The 20,938-nt window shown below is 41.8% G+C and overlaps 1 protein-coding gene across 1 annotated transcript in view; it reads right to left on the reverse strand.

Moving 5' to 3' along the window:
• CPLANE1 (ciliogenesis and planar polarity effector complex subunit 1) overlaps positions 1–20,938 on the reverse strand; it is a 179,106-nt gene that overhangs the window by 68,560 nt on the left and 89,608 nt on the right. Inside the window, 6 exon segments of the mRNA XM_075066918.1 lie at positions 2,552–2,634; positions 5,771–5,853; positions 5,985–6,133; positions 7,425–7,588; positions 11,076–12,012; positions 19,493–19,799. Coding sequence (XP_074923019.1) covers positions 2,552–2,634; positions 5,771–5,853; positions 5,985–6,133; positions 7,425–7,588; positions 11,076–12,012; positions 19,493–19,799 — 1,723 coding nt within the window.

Raw genomic sequence — 20,938 nt, forward strand, 5'->3', positions numbered from 1 at the left:
GTGAGGGAGATCTAGATTGGATATTAGGAAACATTATTTCATTAGGAGGGTGGTGAAGCACTGGAATGGGTTACCTAGGGAGGTGGTGGAATCTCCATCCTTAGAGGTTTTTAAGTCCTCGCTTGACAAAGCCCTGGCTGGGATGATTTAGTTGGTGTTGAGCAGGGGGTTGGATTAGATGACCTCCTGAGGTCTCTTCCAACACTAATCTTCTATGATTGATGAAGATATTGAACAGAACCAGACCCAGAACAGATCCCTGCAGGACCCCACTCATTATACCCTTCCAGCATGACTGTGAACCACTGATAACTACTCTCTGAGAATGATTTTCCAGCCAGTTATGCTCCTACCTTACAGTAGCTCCATCTAGGTTTTATTTTCCTAGTTTATTTATGAGAAGGTCATGCAAGACAATATCAAAAGCCTTACTAAAGTCAAGATATACCACATCTACTGCTTCCCCTGTATTCACATGGCTTGTTACCCTGTCAAAGAAAGCTATCAGGTTGGTTTGACATTATCTGTTCTTGACAAATCCATGCCGACTGTTACTTATCACCTCATTATTTTCTAGGTGTTTGCAAATTGATTTCTTAATTATTTGCTCCATTATCTTTCCAGATACAGAAGTTAAGCTGACTGGTCTCTAATTCTCCGGGTTGTCCTTATTTCTCTTCTCATAGATGGGAACTATATTTGCCCTTTTCCAGTCTTCTGGAATGTCTCCCATCTTCCATGACTTTTCAAAGACAATTAACTCCTCAGTCAGCTCCTCGAGTATTCTAGGATGCATTTCATCAGGCGCTGGTAATTTGAAGACATCTAACTTGTCTATGTAATTTTTGACTTGTTCTTTCCTTATTTTGAACTCTGATCCTACCTCATTTTCATTGGCATTCACTATGTTAGATGTCCAATCGCCACCAACCTTCTTGGTTAAAACTGAAACAAAGAAGTCATTAAGCACCTCTGCCATTTCCACATTTTCTGTTATTGTCTTTACCCCGCCTCATGGAGCAACAGGCCTACTCTGTCCTTGGTCTTCCTCTTGCTTCTAATGTATTTGTAAAATGTTTTCTTGTTACTTTTTTATATCCCTAGCTAGTTTGACTCAGTTCACATGCCATCATAACTGGTAAGACATTGTCTGGATAATTAATGATAAAGCAAGTAGTCTCAAACAGTGATTGGAGGGAGTGACTAGTACAAGTTTGCCAGTTTGAAAGGAGTTGAGCTGTTCTCCTTCAGCCATCAAGAAAAATATCAGAGCAGCAGTTTGAAACCCAGATTCCAGACAGTGAACATGGCATTTAGAAAAAAAAAACATGCAGAAAAATACAAATGTCTTTATTTCAGAAACTCACAATTGAATCAGACAAGTAAGCCACATAAGTTATCAATTCAAACATAAGACCATGAGAGACACTCAAGGAAGAGATGGTCTATGCACAGTTCTTGTAATTTTTTATATGCTTTTTCATTGAAAAGACAAATGCTTCAACACTTTAAAGATGTTTTAATTAATATAAGCAAATGGGAGTTCTCTATAAAAATCCTGAAATAATGTAATGAAGTGAGTTGACTATTCTTCAAGTACCACAGAACACATTTGTTTTGTTCTTAAAATAAGCATTCAGTTGTAGATACCTAGCTACTCATGGCCAACCCTGCAATAATACACTAGCATGCACCAGAAATGGAAGGAGGTGGTGGAATTTAGCTTAGAACTGTAAGTATGTTGTTATGAACAAGAACAAATCTTTTTTTAATTAAGAAAAATACATGCTCTCTTTATAAATGTAACAAGGTAGTGTGATAGACCCAGGCCAGTTGGGAACAGGAGAGTAGTAGAAGGGAGATATACTGGCCACTGGATAAGCAGTTTTCCATTCCAAGTGACCAGAGCAGGGGCTGCTCCAGGCTAATGAGAACACCTGACTCCAATTAACCTGCTAAGAGTCAAGTGAGGCTGTTAAGCACCTGACTCTAATTAAGGCCCCTCTGATGCTATGAAAGGGTTCCAGTCAGGCCAAGGGAAGCCAGGGAGCCAGAGGAGAGGAAGTGCGTGCGAGAAACTGGGAGCAAGAGGCGTGCAAGAAGCTGAGAGTGAGTAGGATAGTGCTGGAGGACTGAGAAGTACAAGCATCATCAGACATCAGGAGGAAGGTCTGGCGGTGAGGACAAAGAAGGTGTTGGGAGGAGGCCGTGGGGAAGTAGCCCAGGGAGTTGTAGCTGTCACGCAACTGTACCAGGAGGCACTCTAGACAGCTGCAGTCCACAGGGCCCTGGTCTGAAACCAAGAGTAGAGGGCAAGCCCGGGTTCCTCCCAAAACCTCCCAAATCCTGATCAAACACAGGAGGAATTGACCTGGACTGTGGCTTCTACCAGAGGGGAAGGTCTCAGGGCTGTTTCCTGACCCACAGGGTGAATCTGTGAGGCAAGCAAATCTGCCAATAAGTGCAGGACCCACCAAGGCAGAGGAGGAACTTTGTCACAGTAGTAATAAACTAATTCTTTTGAAATGCTAATGATATTAGTTTCTCTTACCCATTTTGTTTGGCTTTTTTTTCTTCTAACTTTTCCATCATGGGTTCTTCCCATGGAGATTCTACATCTAGAGTGGAGATATGCTGCAATTTAAAAAGATGCATAAGAATATGTATATATTTGCTTCAGCATACTTCTGCCTAAATAGATTATTATGAAAATTCTAGACTTTTGACACATTTCTGATTAATGATCCATGTGGTCAAATTCAGATTTTTTTTTTTTTTTTAATAATCAGAACATTCTAGTTTTTGCATAGCTACAGAACTATAGAAAATGCAAGGAGGTGTCCTAATAACTTCTTTAACTAAATTTAACAATATCTATAATGAGTTTTCAACCATTTCCAAAATTCAGTTCACTAGATTGCCACAGAATCAGGCCTGTGCAGCAGTATCACCTTGCTAATCAGGCATCCACCTATTACTACTTCAGTTGGTAGCATGGAAACAGAATGACTACAAACGAGCAAAAACACAAACAAAATGATTACAAGTTAAAAGGACTGACCCTATAATTATTTCCAGGAGTAGCATAGGCCAGGATTTTGCACCAGGCACAAGAGTCCCACACTAGTAAGCCACATTGCAGAATTGAGGGCAATAGTACATTTTTAATACTTTTTAATCCTGTTCCTTACATTGGTTCTTCAGTGCTACATGAAAGTAAACCAGATTCTATTCTGATTCACACATCAGCAAAAGAATTCTTGACCAATTTCCTAGTACTGAATCTTTGATACTGGTGGTGATCAGTGTTCCCTCTAATTTTTCTCACCCATGCGTGAAATGAATTTTGTTATGTGCACTAATATGGAGGTGATGTGTGACACATCACCTTCATATTGGTGCACATAAAATTCATGTGGTAGGGGTGGGGCCAAGGGGTTTGGAGTGTGGGAGGGGCTAGGGCAGAACCTTGGGGTGCAGAGGTGTGAGGGCTCCAGCTGGGGGTGCGGGCTCTGGAGTGGAGCTGGGGATGAAGTGTTTTGGGTGCAGGAGAGTGCTCTGGGGCTATGGTGGGAAAAGAGAGGACTTCCCCCCAGCTCTCCCCCTCGCGGCAGCTCTGGGGCTGGGGCTGCAAGATAGGTGCCCATTCCCCAGCCCCAGCAGGGAAGGGGGAGGGGCAGGTTCCCTAAGCACCTGTGTGGCGTGAAATAGGCTGCTACGCGGCCGCGCAACTTACAGTGAACTTAGATGGTGATACATGAGCCAGAAAAAAGGAGAGCTTATTTGCAGATTAAGTTAAGTTTTCAAAGTAGAAGTAAGAGACATATCTGTGTACTTGTAAACCAAATAAAACTGATTTGGAGTCATTATATAATCACTTTGGCTATATAAAAGACAGCACCATGTATTAAGAATGGTCATTGTAACAGGGTGGTCACCTGCTCCTGGCCTGAAAGGGTTAAAAGCCAGCCCTTTGAGAGGGCTGGGGCTGGGTTGACTGGGGAGGCAGCCTCACCTGTGGCCACTCCTGAAACAGACCCAGCTGGCCCTATGGAAGCCAGGAGCAGAAGCAGTCTCCTCTAGGTGTGAAGGGAGACAGGCCTGGCTGCTGGGAAGCTAGATAAGGTACCTGAGCTGGAGCAGGGCTGAGGGAAGGCCCAGGGAGCTGGGGAGATCTGGCCTGAAAACCCCCACGCTGCGGCCTAGTATGAGGCCAAATAGGTACTGGGGTTGTATGGGACAGCCCAAGGCTAGGCTGAGGCAGCAGGTCCAAACTCCTCCTTGCCTGTAATGAGTGGCTTATACTGCAGTCTGCCCCTAGGAGCGGGGGCTAGGTGGTAACTGGCAGTAGCCTACAACTGAGGTGAGGTAGGGATAGAGGGTTGGGGGATCCCCAGGGAGGGGAGACCCAGTGAGACTGCGGAGGGCAGCACCCTGGTCTGGAAGGGGCACCAGGGTCCAGGAGGGACTCGGGACCTAGCAGGAAGTGGGACACCGGCCGGCAGAGGGCACTCCTGGGTCGAAGAGCTAATTCCCAGGAGGACCAACAGGAGGTGCCGCAAGGATGAGTCACCGCCCTGCTACGGTCAGACTGAATCAGACCAATGATCCATCTAACCCAGTAATCTGTCTTCGAACAGTGACTGATGCCAGATGCTTCAGAGGAAATGAAAAGAACAGGGCAATTATTGAGTAATCCATCCTCTGTTGTCCAGTCCCAGTTTCTGGCAGTCAGAGGCTTAGAGACACTCAGAGCATGGGATTATATCCCTAGCCATCCTGACTAATAGCCATTGATGAAATTCCTTCATGAAATTTATTCAATTCTTTTTTGAAACCACTTACACCTTTGGCTTTCACAACATCTCCTGGAAACAAGTTTGAGGTGATTGTGCATTGAGAGAAGTAGTTGTTCTTTGTTTTAAACCTGCTGCCTATTGATTTCATTGAGTGATGCCTGGTTCTCCTGTTATATGGAGGAGTAAATAACACTTCCTTATTCACTCTCCACACCAGTCATGATTTTATAGGCCTCTACCATAGCCCCTTTAGTCGTCTCTCTTCTAAAATGAATAGCCCCCATTTTTAAAATCTCTTCTCATATGGAAGCTATTCCATATCCCTAATAATTTTTGTTTGCTTTCTCTATCTTTTTTTCCAATTCATCGTTTTTTAGATGGGGCCATCAGAACTGCATGCAGTATTTAAAGTATGGGCATACCACAGATCTCCATAGTGGCATGATGATATTTTCTGTTTTATTATTTATCCCTTTCTTAATGGTTCCTAACATTCTGTCAGCTTATTTGACTGTCACTGCACTTGAGCAGATGTTTTCAGAGAACTATCCATGATGACTCTAGGATCTCTTTCTTGAGTGGTAACAGCTACTTTGGATCCCATAATTTTGTATGTGTAGTTGGGATTATGTTTTCCGACGTGCATTATAAATGAAGAGAAATAATAGATTACAGTTAGTCACAAAGAGCTAAATGTAAAAATAGACAGCATTCAATACAAGCAGCATGTTAAACTAGAATCCCCCCATCCTCTAACCCCCGTAGTTCTTTCTATAAACATTGGGTAAGATTTTCAAAAGTGCACAGTGTTGGCCTAACTTTACTAATGTTAAAATCAATGGGCATTGTGCCACTGACTTGGTGAACACTAAGTGCTTTAAGCCCCCTCCCATTATATATAACAAGGAACTATGTATTTTGAATATAATATTTTAAAGTAGTTGTTTCATTCATCTGAGAGAGTAACTTGCCTCCTCTTTTTGTTGTTGTACAGGTTTAACGCTGACAGAAATACTGGGACTTTTTGGAACTCCAAATGGTTCTTCAAAGAGCTCTATGAAATAAAGAGATGTAATTCATAAAGAAAATAAAGTGCATGCCATCAGAAAACTACTTGGTTGACAACTTTATGAAGATAAAGGGATATGGTATAAAAAACAGAAGATTTTTGCTAAAGAAGCAAACCTTCATTTTCTGAAGTTGCATCTACGTCCTCCTGCAGGAACGCTCCCACTTCTTCATCAAAACCTATTACTCCTTCTTCTGTACTGTGAGTTACAGAATGACTCTCATTCATTTCATTCTTTTCAGAATGTTTTGTTTTTGTAGATATTCTGTAAATTAGTACAACAGATCAAATTACAAAAAATATGACATAAGTATATAGGGACGCTATATGCTGTATGCATTCATCATTTAGTAAGCTGTGCTTATTTTACCTATAACTATTGGGTTTTTCTGGTAAGTTTGACAAGTAAGTATTATCCATTTTTTTCTATCTTTGAATTTCTATATTGAAGTGCACACAAATGATTAAAAATATCTGACGTTTCCTATACATTGGTAAGATTTTTACATAAACTAATCTTTTTATAATTTAGTAAAAGTATGCAGTTTTGCTGTGATCATAAATGCCAAATTGGTGTATATTTACACAGTTAAGTTCTAAAGCTCTAAAAATCAAGGTTTATATCAAAAGTATAAAACAACCTTGGCTACAGTCATGCAAACCAAGGGTGTGCACGGGGCAGGGAGGAAAACCATGGGCACGGGCCCACCCAACAACCAGCAGGGTCACAGAGCTCTTCCGGGCCCAGAGCCACAGCGAAAGCTAACATCTCCTTCAGCCTCGGGTGCAGAACTCCTCTAGTCCCAGAGGAGCTGTATGCCCCTGCCCCAGCCCTGGGCCTGGAGAAGCTGTGTCCCCCTCTCTTTTGCTATAACAAACCCTTGGCTATAACGGCCAAATGGCTTGGATCCCCAGGAGTTTGTTATAGCGAGGGTTTCCTGTATTTCCTCATACCATATTTTGAACATGCCCATCCAAAAGTGGTCAAGTTTAAATTCCTGCCCATACCCCGATACGAACAACGTTCAAGTCTAATTTTTTTTGTTTGTATTTTTTTATAAACAAAAAGATTAGGAATATTAATTGTTCTGCATATTTTTCAATGTAGTTTTGAGCTTCCTCAAAATTAATTATATGGTACAGCCTGTCATATGGAATATGTCCAGACAGAAGTACATCAACACAAAGAATAGATACACAACAAAAACAAATAGGAATGTGTAAACTGCACAATAGATCTGGTTACAAAACTGATACATATTAGCACAACATAGAAAAGAACAAGTTCAGTTATGTTTCAGTGGAATTATTTATTTATATATGCACAGAAATCTTTGCTGAATAAAAACTATAATTAACAAATACGGATCAAATTCTGCTCCCACTACACTCCCTTGCAACCTGCCTACAACTCCAAATGCCTTAAACAACTATGAATATATATGAAAGCAGAATCTGGCCATAAATCAAGAAGATACAATTTATATGTAGTATGTCAATGTTTCCTGCTTAGCTGAGCAATTACATCAACTTGAGTGTTGTAGTTAAAATATTACCCTAAAACATTTTCACAAAGTTCATCGTAAGCATTTACATCCTGGACAGCATGTGGCGTTTCTGTTGCTGGAGAACAGTCTGTATCCATACTGCTTTCTTTCTGTATCTTGGGTCTAGTTTCTGGTAGGGATGCAGAGTTCATTAGGTACTGATAATCTGGACTCTAATAAAAGAAAACCCAAAACACACATTCAAAAGTCTTTCTAGTTAAAAACACCTGAATTGTAAGAATCTCTCTCCTAATTCATATGTTGCATTTCTGCTTAACTACACATCCTTTTCTCCAGATGTTTTCCAATTTTACAGGCTGAAGATATTACAGATTTCACTCAGTTAGAAAATACCAGATTTATGGTTGCCTCTGCAATCTGAGTTTTGCCTCCTTTCCCATCCACTGAATGAGGCAAAGACTGCTGTGCAAAAAACAGTATGTGACCAGTAAATAGTCAGTATATGATCACTACAGTTATTATATAGTCACTATCATTAATAGTATGTAATAATTAAAAACTATTTCGTACTACATATGCCTGAATGTGCAGGAAAAAACCCACCACATTTGGTTTTGTGCATCAGCAATAAAATCTTGTGCTAAATTCAAACTATTTGTTATTACTGGAAACAATGTCAGAGACAGAAAAAACAGCTCCAACATTGTGCATAACCAGAAGCATTCAGAAACATCTCTGGTGTCAGGAACATTTTGCTGATACTTTAGTCATCTATACATTATACACCATTTGTGTTCTAGGAGAAGAGACGATGCAAACAAAACAATCTATTTTATCTAGAAGGGGAAAGAATGCTAAACAAAAAGAAAAATACCCCTCATAAATCCAAAATGTGATTCAGTTACTCTTAACTTCAAAAATGACTAATACACCCTTCATCTAGTTATTTGTTAAATTCCACAGACATTCAACTTTTGATTAAAAATGTTCACACTTGACTCAAACTATGAAAGAGTTTGGGAACAAGAATTCACTATATTTTACCATTTACAATCACAGTAACTCCTCACTTAAGGTCGTCCTGGTTAACATTGTTACATTGCTGATCAATTAGAGAACGCGCTTGTTTAAAGTTATGCAATGCTCCCTTATAACGTTGTTTGGCAGCCGTCTGCTTTGTCCACTGCTTGCAGGAAGAGCAGACCGTTGGAGCTAGCTGGCGAGGTCTTGGAACCAGGGTGGGCCCTATCAGCTCCCCATTCCCCTAAGTTCCCTGTGTGGCAGCTGCCCAGCAGACTATCAATTGCCAGCAGTTCAGCTGTCCCTCCCCGCAGCGCCATGTGCTGCTCCTGCTCTCCGCCTTGGAGCTGCTCCCCGGAGCCAACTGCTTGCTGTCCAGGGAGTGGAGAAGGCAAGAGGGGAGTTAATGTCAGAGTGTCCCACACACACATATACTTACCCCACCTCCACAGAGTGAGTGTGTGTGTGTATGTGGAGGGGAGACACGACAGGGATCAGGACAGAAGGAGCTTGCCAGCAGCAGTTGCTGTCTCAACTTGCTGATCTACTTAAAAAGGATAAAGTGGGTATTCACCCTCAAAAGCTTATGCTCCAATACATCTGTTAGTCTTTAAGGTGCCACAGGACTCTTCTTTCCTGCTTTAAAAAGGCAGTGTACTTAGAGTGGGTCAGCGTACTTAAAGGGGCAATGCGCATCTCTCTCTCTCTCACATGGTGTGTGTCTCTGTCTTCCGTGCTGTATCCCCTCCCGTCATTTGTGCTGCCTTGTAGAATGTGAGGCTACATTAACAACAATGGGTTACCCTTGAGGGCTCAGCCGATTGCTAGTTCATCATTTAGCAGTAAGGTATTCCCTGGGAAATACCCCACCCTCTGACTTCACCACCTCAGCCAAGTTTCACAATCATCATCGCTGTGTACTAGTATTAAATTGTTTGTTTAAAACTGAGAGAGAGAGAGAGAGAGAGAGAGAGAGAATCTTTTGTCTGGTGAAAAAAATTTCCCTGGAAACTAACCATCCTATTTACATTAATTCTTATGGGGAAACTGGATTTGCTTAACATCGTTTCATTTAAAGTCACATTTTTCAGGAACATAACTACAATGTTAAGCGAGGAGTTACCATATATCAAATTATTCTTTTATATTTTTCCTTTTATTTTAAACCAAGAATGTTTGGTTCTGACCTATCCAGTAACATCCTGCAGAAATTCAAAATTAACTTTACAACGGCACTTAGCTCGTTTAAATATGTGAGCCTTTTCCCTTGATTATCCATCTAGTTGATCTCTGCTGTACTCTTTTCAACCTTATCATAATAGAATCATAGATTATCAGGGTTGGAAGGGACCTCAGGAGGTCATCTAGTCCGTCCTCAAAGCAGGATCAATCCCCAACTAGTGCTTTGTCAAGCCTGACCATAAAAACCTCTAAGGAAGGAGAGATTATACATTTCTTCAAACAACATAACCAAAACTGGACACTAAAGCCAAAATTTTCAAGTGTCCACTCAAATACAACAGTATCTAGATAAAGTACATAGATCTCAATACAGACAATAGAGCTGTATCTACAACACAAGTCTTCTCACCCATAAAAATGCCTCACAGAAGGAACTCCAGCACTCTTGGAATGTTTATCTCTTCCTAGCAACTCCTTATAGAGAGGTTGATACTCAGTATTCTAATCTTTACCTCGAATGCAGCTAGAAGGTAAAGTCTCAAGCATTCACGTTGCATTCAGTAAGTCTGTTGCTTTAAAGACTATGTGATGCTGTTTTTTGCTATTACTAGTCACTTTGACATGGCAAATCTTTTCACTGAGATAAAATACAACCTGGTTGTCAACATTTATCTTAAATTTGTTCCTCAACAAGGTCAAAACATATGGTATTAAATGCTTTCCTATGAGTCAATTCGCTATCCCCTAGGATTCTGGTCCCCTCACTCTTGTTATGATTTTAGTAGGTAATATGTGCAAGTTACAGGCATTCCTGTTGTAATATAGGAAATTACAGAAACATACATATGAAATCTTTTACATAGATTTCAGTTATCTAAAATTGCTGTCAATCTTCCCAAGTAATGGAAATTACTCACACTTCATTCCAATTTGTTTTACTATATTCATAGCTCTGCTCATTGTGCACCAATTTTTGCAAGGTGCTGACTACTTAAGTGACACTGAACATGAATTAACATCCTTAATATTTTGAGCATATTTAAAATACTTTTGAGCAAAAAAAACCAAACAACAAAAAAACCCCCAAACCCTGTGTTTAGGTGACTGAATGGGGTGCAACATTTGAATATTTTTAATGTTCTTTTTTCCTATGTCAATAGAGAATTATTTTCAACAGCCAAAAATATAAACAAATACCCAATCAAAATTAAGCCCATGATCCTGTATACCACTGCTGCAACTCAGAGCTCCTCTAATTTAAATAGGGTTCTGCATGGAATCCAGGTCCATGGAACAACTTACAGGATAAATATAATAGATAACTATTTTTTTAAAAAGGCATGGGAAAAAGTAAAATGATATACTGCATTTTTTAAATCTCTACTTTTAAATTCATGCATATAAAATAAAATATTATGCATTTATGTATTTTTAATTCTAAGTTTAATTAATGACAATCCTAGCACGCTCTGCTAAATACTTCTTCAATCCTCTTACCTTAAAACTAGTGATCCTAGCTTGCAATTTATCACAATAGGGTCGTCCTAAAAGCCATAATGATGTAAGTATAGCAGCTGCTGATGTTTTGACATGCATCATTGGACAGCTCTCTTGAAATGACTCTATTTTGTTGGTATCACATAGCAATCTCCTATCAGACCATCTGATCATCCATTCAAGCAGTCTTGCAATATTGCTAAATTTATTCTTCAGTTCTAGACCAAGTTCCTCTCTTGGTATAACATCATTCATATGAATTGTTTTGTACATATATTTACAGGTCACTGAAGTTTGTATATTAGAGCAAGCATTGTCAGACAAGGTCTGGGTTATGGGTGTAATAGTTATTTCTTGCTTTTTATCTTGTGCTCTGTAAACTGACAGGTGGTTTAGACCAAATAAACTTCTCTTTCCCTTGTATTTCTTTAGTCCATTCACTGAATCACACACCGAGGAGTCTGCTGGTTGTACAACTGAAACAGACATTTGGTTTTCCAAATGTTTTTGCTTTTCGTTACACAAGGAAGCTGGTTTGAAATCACAAGATGCAAGAGTAACAGCATAGCAGCAACCAGCTCTAAACACATTCTGGCTATTAGTTTTGCCCTGTCGACGTTTCAGGGTTGTATGAACATCAAAAAGGAGAGAGTGTAGTTCATGTTCTCTAAGGAGTTCAGAAAAGCTGGTCAGAAAAGGAATCCCAGGATCACTGCAATTAAAGTCTCTTTCAAGTATGTAACTCAAAAAGAGATCTAAGAACTTAACATATTCATCATCATCACGTTCAAATTCCCATGCACCTACCACAGGCAAAGTATGTTGATTAGACAAAACTTTACTGTATTCTTTATGTTTTGCTTTCCAATTAAGATATTTTATCTTATATGCAGTTTTCTTACTACCAGTTTGTTCTTCTGTGTGAGGCTGTGTCCCCCTACAATACAGAAAAACATGAAAATAGAAAAAAACAGAAGGCTAACTCTAATCCTTTTTTTTAAAAAAATATTAAATTCAATAAAGTATGTTAATGCAACAGTTCTCTTAATTTCTTCTTTTCCTCTATTAAATAAAAATAGGACATTAATTGCAAAAAGTTACATTAATGCAGTGTTAAGGTGGCAAAATAGACAACATGTAGTAGTTATAATTCACAAACCAATATTAACTTAGAAGTATCACACAGTAACTTTTATTGCTAATAATAATTTACAATCTAGTAACAGAAAAAATGAAAAAAATAAATGGTAGGTTAGGAGGGTCGGAGTAACTAAGATTGTATGGTTACTTTGGTAAATTATACAGGATAATGATTACATTTTTGGGGTGGAAAATGGGAGAATAAGTGGAAAGAAGAAATTGTGCAGAGGGGCTAAGGTCACAGGAACAACAAAGGACATAATGGAGGATTAAAGAATTTATGAAGGAAGGATACAGCAGGGATGAGGTACTGATGAATGGTGAACAGTTAGGTGGTGGGGATCATGAATAGTGACAGAAACTGATGTGAGAGTCCAAAAAGCAGAGGTTACATACCTGTACAGTAACTTGAGTTCTTAGAGATATTTTGTCACTATGGGTACTCCACTATAGGACATGCCTGTGCCCGTGAACTCTTGATCAGAGACTAAAAAACTGTGTTTGCAGGTCCATGACTGTGCAAAGTAGCTCCTTATTCTCCTCTATGAGGGCATACAGGGAGACATGAACCCACTGCCACATAGAGGGGAAGGAGGACGGCAGATGTAGCACCCAGTGGCGATGATCCCTTAGGGTCAAAGATGATCTCTTCCACAGGTTTTTATTTTTGTATGGGTCCTTTAATAACTGAAGAGTCCAATCCTTGAGCCGCAAACACATTGGCAAACATTGGAAGTAGGTAAGATGGTGTAATGCTTGACAAACATGTGAACAGAGGACCAAGCTGCAGTCCTGCAGATTTCTGCAATGGGCACATTTTTCAGTAAAGTGTCATGGCCTGGTTGTGGGCAGTCTGACATAGTGGTTGGAGCGGGGGTCAGGAATCAGGAGTCAGGCCAGACGTGGATATCAGGAGACTGGAATCTCAGAGCCCAAAGGGCAAACCAAGAGTCAGAAGTCAGTCAGAGTAAGGTTACCAGGAGATCGGAGGGCAAAGACTGGGAGTCAGGGTCAAGAAGCAGGCCAGGTCAGGATACCAGTAGGCAGGTCAGAGTCAGGCAGAAGGTAGTGCAGAGGCAGAAAACCCCAGCTACACAGACAACTTCCTGCTCCTTTGCTTGGTTTAAACAGAAACAGGGAACCAATTAGAACCCTTGGAGTTTTGCCAATCAGATCCCAGGACTGAAGTACGTCACTGAAGTTAAGCTTCAAGTTCTAGTGACTTAACAGGTCACTGAGTGGTGGGTTGGAATATACTGGCTCCTAAAAGCCCAGTGGACTGGGGTTTGAAAGCCATGGCCCTTGATATAGGGCTATCGATGTAGACTGAGCCCTAGTGGAGTGTGCTGACACTCTTTGAGGTGGTTGTATTCCCTCAGGTCTCATAGCACGTTAAGATACAACCCGAAACCCAGTTGGACAGTCTGCATGGAAATAGCGTGACCTGTCATCCTTTCAGTAAAGGATACAATCTGGGGAAGATCCTAAAGGTTTTGGTTCTGTCTAGGAAGACGGCAAGAGCTCTTCTGATATCTAGCGTGTGTAGGCTAGCCTCCTCGCTAGAAATATGAAGCTTTCAGTAGAACAATGGTAGATGGATTTCCTGATTAATATGGTATTCCGAAGACAGGAGGAAGCGAAGATGGGGACGTAGTGTGACCTTGTCTCTACAGAAGGTCACAAATGATGGGTCTGCCGTGAGTGCACTTAGTTCTCTCTTTTGCCTAGCCAAAATGATAGCTATAAGGAATGTCGTCTTGATGGAAAGGTGGAGAAGAGAACAGGTATCTGTTGGTTCAAAGGATGTTTCTTTAAGGCATTGAGCTCCAAAATAAAGTTCTACAGCAGAGCAGGATTCCACAGTGGGGGAAACAAATTGTGTAAACCCCTTAAGGAATCTGACCACAGTAGAATGGGCAAAAAAATGGAGAAGATTTCAAAAGGTGAGTGGACAGCTGTGATAGCAGACAACTGAACTCTGACTTAGCTTATTGGCAGATTTTGTGTCTAAGTCCAATAGGTAATCTAGGATTTTGGTAAACAGAACTTCTGAGCATTGAGGGAGCGAAGAGAACACTAGAAATTCAAACACTTCCACTTCTGAAGATAAGTTTTGCAAGTAATAGCCTTCCTCCTAAATAAGAGGGCTGACTTGACCCTATCTGAACAGGTCATCTCTATGTCCGAGAGCCACCTGGAAGCTATGCCCTGAAGTTCAAAGGGGTTGAGATGATTCAGGGTACCTAAGTTCTAAGAAAAGAGATCCTTCCTGAGAGGAAGACAGACAGGTGTCACCACTGAGAGGTGAAGAAGGTTTAAACAACAAACATGTCTCAGTCATGATGGTGCTATGAGAATGACCCTTGTTTTTCCTGTCACAATCTAAGTGAGGTCTTGACAATGAGAGGTAGAGGTGGTTAAGCATACAACAGGAGATGGGGTTGTGGTACTATCAGAGCATCTCCCAAGAAGTTGTGACCACATTGTCCCTTGGAGTAAAAATGGTGACAACTTCACATTTGTTGGGGGGTAGAAAATAGGTCCACTGATGGCAGACATAAGCTTTGACAGATGATGTGAAAGAATTGTTTTGCTCCAGTTCATGGTCCTGACAGAAGTTTCTGCTCATGGAGTCCATAACTGTATTCTGGAGGCTTGGTAGATAAACCACCAAGATTTTTAACTGGTGGGAGATGAATCAGTTCCACAGTTTTGGACTGGGATCTTGCTCCCACACTTGACAGTTTATATAACATTGTTATCCAGAATTACCCTGACACAGCATTACCCTGACATGTTATGCAGAAAGTGTTGATAGACTGCGCTCAGCTCCAGGACATTAACGTGGAGCATAATCTCTTGTGGGAACTGCTTGCCCTCCAATTCGAGAGGCATCCATTGTTCGGATATTTGAGAATGCAGGATGTGAGAATGGGTTTCCCACGCAGACCTTCAATGGGTCTGTCCACCACCATACCAAATCTACAACTTCCAGAGGTAATATTTGTTTGGAGAGACTGTGTCTGTCTGGGGCACTGAAGTGCAGTCTCGCATACAGTGCAATGCACACAGAGGCTGACTTATGGCTGAGGAGTTACAGACAGGTCCTTTCAGTTGTGTGCAGATTGTGCTGTAGAGTAGACATGAGATTGGACACAGTGGAAAATTTTTAGTTATGGAGTTTGCAATGGCTCCAATGAAGTTGGACAAAGGTTAATGTAGACTTCTTCAGGTTGACGCAAAGCACCAGAGACTGAAATAGGGCTAGGACTTTGGAGATTGCTGACTGGACCTCTGGAGCCAAGTGACCTCTGAGGAGCCAGTCATCCAGGTATGGAACTACTGTGATGCCCAACTGATACAGGTGGGCCATCACCACTGAAGACCTTTGTAAAGACCCTTGGGGGTATGGAGAGCCCAAAGGATAGGACTTGATATGGTAATAATTTGAGCTTATTACAAAACATAGGAAATGCTTGCAGGAAGGATGGATACCTACATGATAGTAGTAGGCATCCCAGAGGTCAAGCGTGACGAACGACTCCCCCAGATTTAGGGCTGGTATTAGGTAGCTAGTGTAAAAATCCTGAAGTGCAGTGAAAATACACAGGAATTCAAGTTTCCGAGGTTGAGGATCAGTCTCCATCTCCATCCTCTTGGGAACTAGAAAATAGTTGGAATAGAATCCCCTTCCAATTAACTCTTGGGGAACCAGTTCCATCTCTCCCAGGAGCAGGAGAGATTTAAAGCAAGAGCTCCTCATAAGAAGGGTCCTTGAAGAGGGATGGGAAAGGGAAGTGGGGATAAAGTTGAAGAGGATAGTGATCACCTCCAAGTTCCATTCATCTGAAGTAATGTGTTCCCAGGAGACAACAGTCTCCAAAGGGGTGGGGATGGTAGAATTGAGCAGCAAAGGATCTGGAGAAATAGACTGCTTTAGCTCCTTGACCAAGATGTCAAAATTCTCTCTTAGAGGGAGGTGCCAATGGTGAAGTTGTAAAAGGAGGCAATTCCATTTTCTGAAGTCTGCCTCTCCTCCTCAGAAGTTCTGAAGGTCCGTTGTGGATGGCACTGGAATGATCTGAGTGCTGTGCCATTTGGAATCTGCTAAACCATCCCTTTGTTGCAGGGACTTTAGTATTACCATTACCGTAGGAGGGGAGACTCCAGTTATTCCGGAATAAGAAGTTCTATGGGGAAAAAATCTGGATAGTGTTGGAAGACTCTAGTAGCCAGAAGTCTTGGTTGGCATCAGGGCCTGGAACCAGGTCAGTCCAATGGAGATGTGCACGGTACAAGAGAAGTCTGATGAAGAACTTCTCTGACCTCAGAGCTCTAGTGCAGGGAAGGCAATGCTATGATTCTGTATGCTGTCTACTGGAGGACTTTTCCACACGCTGCTTTGTGTGTAGTACCAATGACTCAGAACCAGATTCAGTAAGTGGGCATGATCCTGCGGAGGGAGTTTATCGGCAAAATCTGCCATCTGCCCACAGTTCAGAAAATTGTATTTGGCCATCAGTGCTAGGTTCAAGATAAGGAACTGGGGGCTGGCCGAGGAAAAGACCATTCTACCCATACAATCTAACCTCTTGCCCTCCTTGTCAGAGGAGGTGGAGCATGGATGCTGTTGCTTGGCCTGCTCCATAGCAGCCAGAATAATCAAGGAATCAGGTGGAAGATGGGACAGCAGAAACTCAGATCCCTTCAGGGGGAGGACGGGACACAGTAACTCTTTTCCTCCCCCTTTAGGATGGGGGTGTAGGTGGCTGGGGTGTGCTACACAGTGCATGCCAGCTGAAGAACAGCATTATTGATCAGCAGCAATGCATGCAAGATGTCTAGTAGTTGGTGCTGACTGTCCTACACCTCCTCTAATGGGATCTGAAGAACATTAGTTATTCTCCTGTGCAGCTCCTGAAATTGATGGCAGTTGTCTGGGGGAGAGGAGGGTGTTGATGACACAGTCATACCCAGGGATGATAAGGGGAAGCTCTCTGGATCCATCAGTACTGTCAGAGCCAGGCTGACTGGTGCACTGTCCAGCCCCAGTTCCAAACGTCTACTCAACAAAGGATGGGACGATGAGACAGGGGATTCATCCTGAGTTGACTGAGATGGTTCAGAAGACAACTATTAGTGCCATGAGCTCCAATATAGGCAACCTAGTTGATCTCGCTGTTTTTGTGGTGGTGTCCATGGAGCCAGGTAGCGGTGGCTCCTGGGCTTAGGCAAAGGAGGTACTGCCACAACCCTCTGGTAGTCATGCATAATATCCAAATCCTCAGAGGAACTGGAGTCCTATACGAATGGTGCGACGACTGAAAGGCATGTGCTGTAGGAACACAACCAGAGGGTGGTAGATCCGATGTAGAAGGAGCCATCTTAGCAGGTGAATGGACCAGAACAGGGAGAGACCTCATCCATTCCAGGGCACACCATTCATAAGGCCTAGGAGCACATCCGATTCTCCTCGGTGTATACAGCACTGGTCCATGGACTGAACCAGGGCTGGTAAGAAGACCTGCCTTGGGATCGACTATTCATACTGCGCTGGCAGAGCTGACGCAGGAGTGATGCGTGGTTCAGGAAAAGGGACTGGCAGATCCGGTGAACAATGTGATTTCTTCTTGCTCTTGTGGGCCAGAACCCGTGGATGGTGCATCATCTTTCTTGGATATGGAGGAAGACTCACTGCCACGCTTATGCGCATGCTTCTGTGGTTCATGGCTAGGTGCGGTGAGTGATACTCAGTCTTGCTACTGGCAGAACCAGACTGGAACTTCACAGTAGGAGGCGCACCCCTGGACTGCTCAGGCTGATGTACAGGGGGGCTTCCCAGCTAGGATTCAACAACGGTCTCATGGTGACCTCTAGGAGGTGCTTCTTAAGGCACAGGGCCCAGCCTTCCCAGGTATGGGCAGGGAAGAAGAGGCAGACACTGTACCTGGACACAATGTGGACTTTCCAAAGCAGTGCAGATAGCGTTGTTGCTGAGCGAAAATGAGTGAGGGCAGGAAGCACAGACCTTACATACTGGCGTGGAGCGACAGACACTACTACTTTGAAAAGCTCTGTCTCAGGCGGAATACAATAGGGACCATCACTCAAAGAGGGTGGCAATGGTACCGGAGACGGAGTAGAAGCCCTGTATGCTTCTCTGTGCTGTCTATTGGAGGACTTCTCTGCACACTGCTTCATGTGCAGTACTGATGGCTCAGAACTATGGAGAAAAGACTTGTGGCAGGTCTGGTGGGGCTTTAAGCCTGGGGTCTCTGGCATAATTCAGAGTGCTAAAGGACCACAATTCAAAGGGACTGCAGGAACCCTCTCTGAAGCACAAATGTCCCAGAAAATAAAAATAAAAATAACCAAACAACTACATAAAGAAAAGTGCTAATAAAATTAGCTAGATAAGAAGAGTGGGAAGCTGAGAACAGCAGACACACAAATGCTCAGAGGTGAGCCACAGGAACTGAGTCGCAATGGGTCCATGCCTCCCTATATACCCTTGTTTGGGAGCACAAGGAACAGCTCTGCACAGGTGTGGGCCCACGAACACGGCCTTTTGGTCTCTGCTTGAGTGCGCACGGGGATATGCACATGCTACAGTGGAGCACCCATATGGACATATACTTGAAAAGAAATCCAATATTGTTGATTTTCACCGACATTGGGACAACACAAGCTCCTGCATGGAAGAATCTCAGGGGACAGGGCAATATTTAGGCTACCTGGAATCTGCTAACGGTTGAGTTCTAAACCATGGGGCTGGAAAGACAGTGGGAGGTACTGGGACCTAGTGCCCTCAAGCAGCTGTCAGTAGGTCTGGTGGATGAGCAAGAGAGGAGCTTATAAACCAATATTCATCTGTGATTCCCCGCTACCAATAAAACTGGTTGCTGACTGGAGTGGTATGCATGCATGCATAAAATGGATTATGGATTAAGAGCCTAATCTAATTATCACAAAAAACAACTGCGTATGTGTAAGAGACCAGAAAGATTCAGGTTCAAAAGTAGTAGTCAGACAAATCCCCTTCACTTTTTAAAAAGTTCTCTCCCCTTCCAGAGTGCCTTGCACAGGCCCACCATCACTCCCTGCCAGCACACCGACTGTCTGCCTCTGCAAGTTTGCCCTTTTCTTTGGTCTATATTTGTTAACTGTAACAAATGCATTAATAAAAAGAGACGTGGTGAAACTGTACTGAAAAACAATCTGACAGTAGCATTTATGTTTTGTTTGACTGAGCTCCCAATTTGTTACTTTCTTAATACCTCCGAGGTGAAGGTGCTTGATTTCTTGTTTCTTCCGTAAGCAAAGCTTCAGAGAGTGAATCCGCTGTTTCAGCATCACTATATACTTGAGGATTTCCACAATCTGAGAGTGTACTTCTGCTTAGACTGGTCCCTAATGAGAATCTATCATAGCAATGTGCCTCATCATCCGGTGTTTCCTCTTCCGATGGCTCCCAGATACTCATTTCAATGGGACCTATGTTCCTTATTACACGTTTCAGCGCTTTCAGCCTCACTTTGTGGGTGGCTTGGATAATAACAGACATCATTTCTTCACTTTTGGATCCTAACCAAAGGAAAAAACAGAGAGAAAGAGATGGGATTTTGAGTGAAGAGTCCATATATTTCACATTCTCTAAGATTAGCAGGACATAAATTAATCATATACAATATATTCCAATTTATATCCAGAAGAATAAAGACGAAGTTATTTAGTATTTGGGACTCCATTTATGCAGTAAGTCTTTAGAATAAGTTTTACTTAATTTCAACCTGTAAGTTTATAATGCTATAAAGAAATTTAGACTGTTTTGATTCATTTAGTTACTCTTTATTTTCTAACTGAAGAAACACCATCACTTTCAAAATTGCACGTATGTCAGAAAAACTTCTCTCTACTACTGATGCAAGTCACAATTAAGATTACTAGAACCTAAACAGATTAGAAGAAAAATCTCAATTCTTCCCCATTCTCAAATTTGCTTATGCTATGACAGCAGTCTGTGGACAAATCAGTTTAACTATTTCCTCTATCGAAGTAGTCCATCAGACAGTTTTCCTGGTTGTGTTTCATATATTTGAGACAAATACTGTAAATTACTGTTCAAAATATACTCTCAAGAACAAGTTTTCAATACAGAACCCAAAATTGTACATGCAAAATATGACTGGCAGACACAAACAGGTACTTGTTTATGCAAAACAGCTAATATTCAAAATGATAAATGCATACAAAATATTCAATGCATACCAAAAATGAGTAATTGCATTTAAACTCCCATTCATTCTTGATACGCTAATGAATTTACAATTTTTGTAAAATCTAATGAATGTTAGCTATCAATGATGCAGTGAATTAGAGGTTAAGTATGCCACAAGGAACCAATTACAGTCCCAATTCTGATGCGGACTCACTGTGTGGCTTTAAATGAGAAAGTCACTTAACATTTCTGAATTTCTATAAAATAGAAATAAAACAAACAACTTTTAACTACCATCTCTTAGGGACATTAGTTAACGGTTTCAAGTATCAGAGGGGTAGCCGTGTTAGTCTGGATCTGTGAAAGCAGCAGAGAATCCTGTGGCACCTTATAGACTATAACAGAGGTTTTGGAGCGTGAGCTTTCGTGGGTGAATACCCACTTCGTCAGACGCAGGTAGTGGAAATTTCCAGGGGCAGGTATATATATGCTAGCAAGCAAGCTA

This window comes from Chelonoidis abingdonii, chromosome 6, assembly GCF_003597395.2.
Source record: "Chelonoidis abingdonii isolate Lonesome George chromosome 6, CheloAbing_2.0, whole genome shotgun sequence".
Lineage (NCBI taxonomy): Eukaryota > Metazoa > Chordata > Testudines > Testudinidae > Chelonoidis > Chelonoidis abingdonii.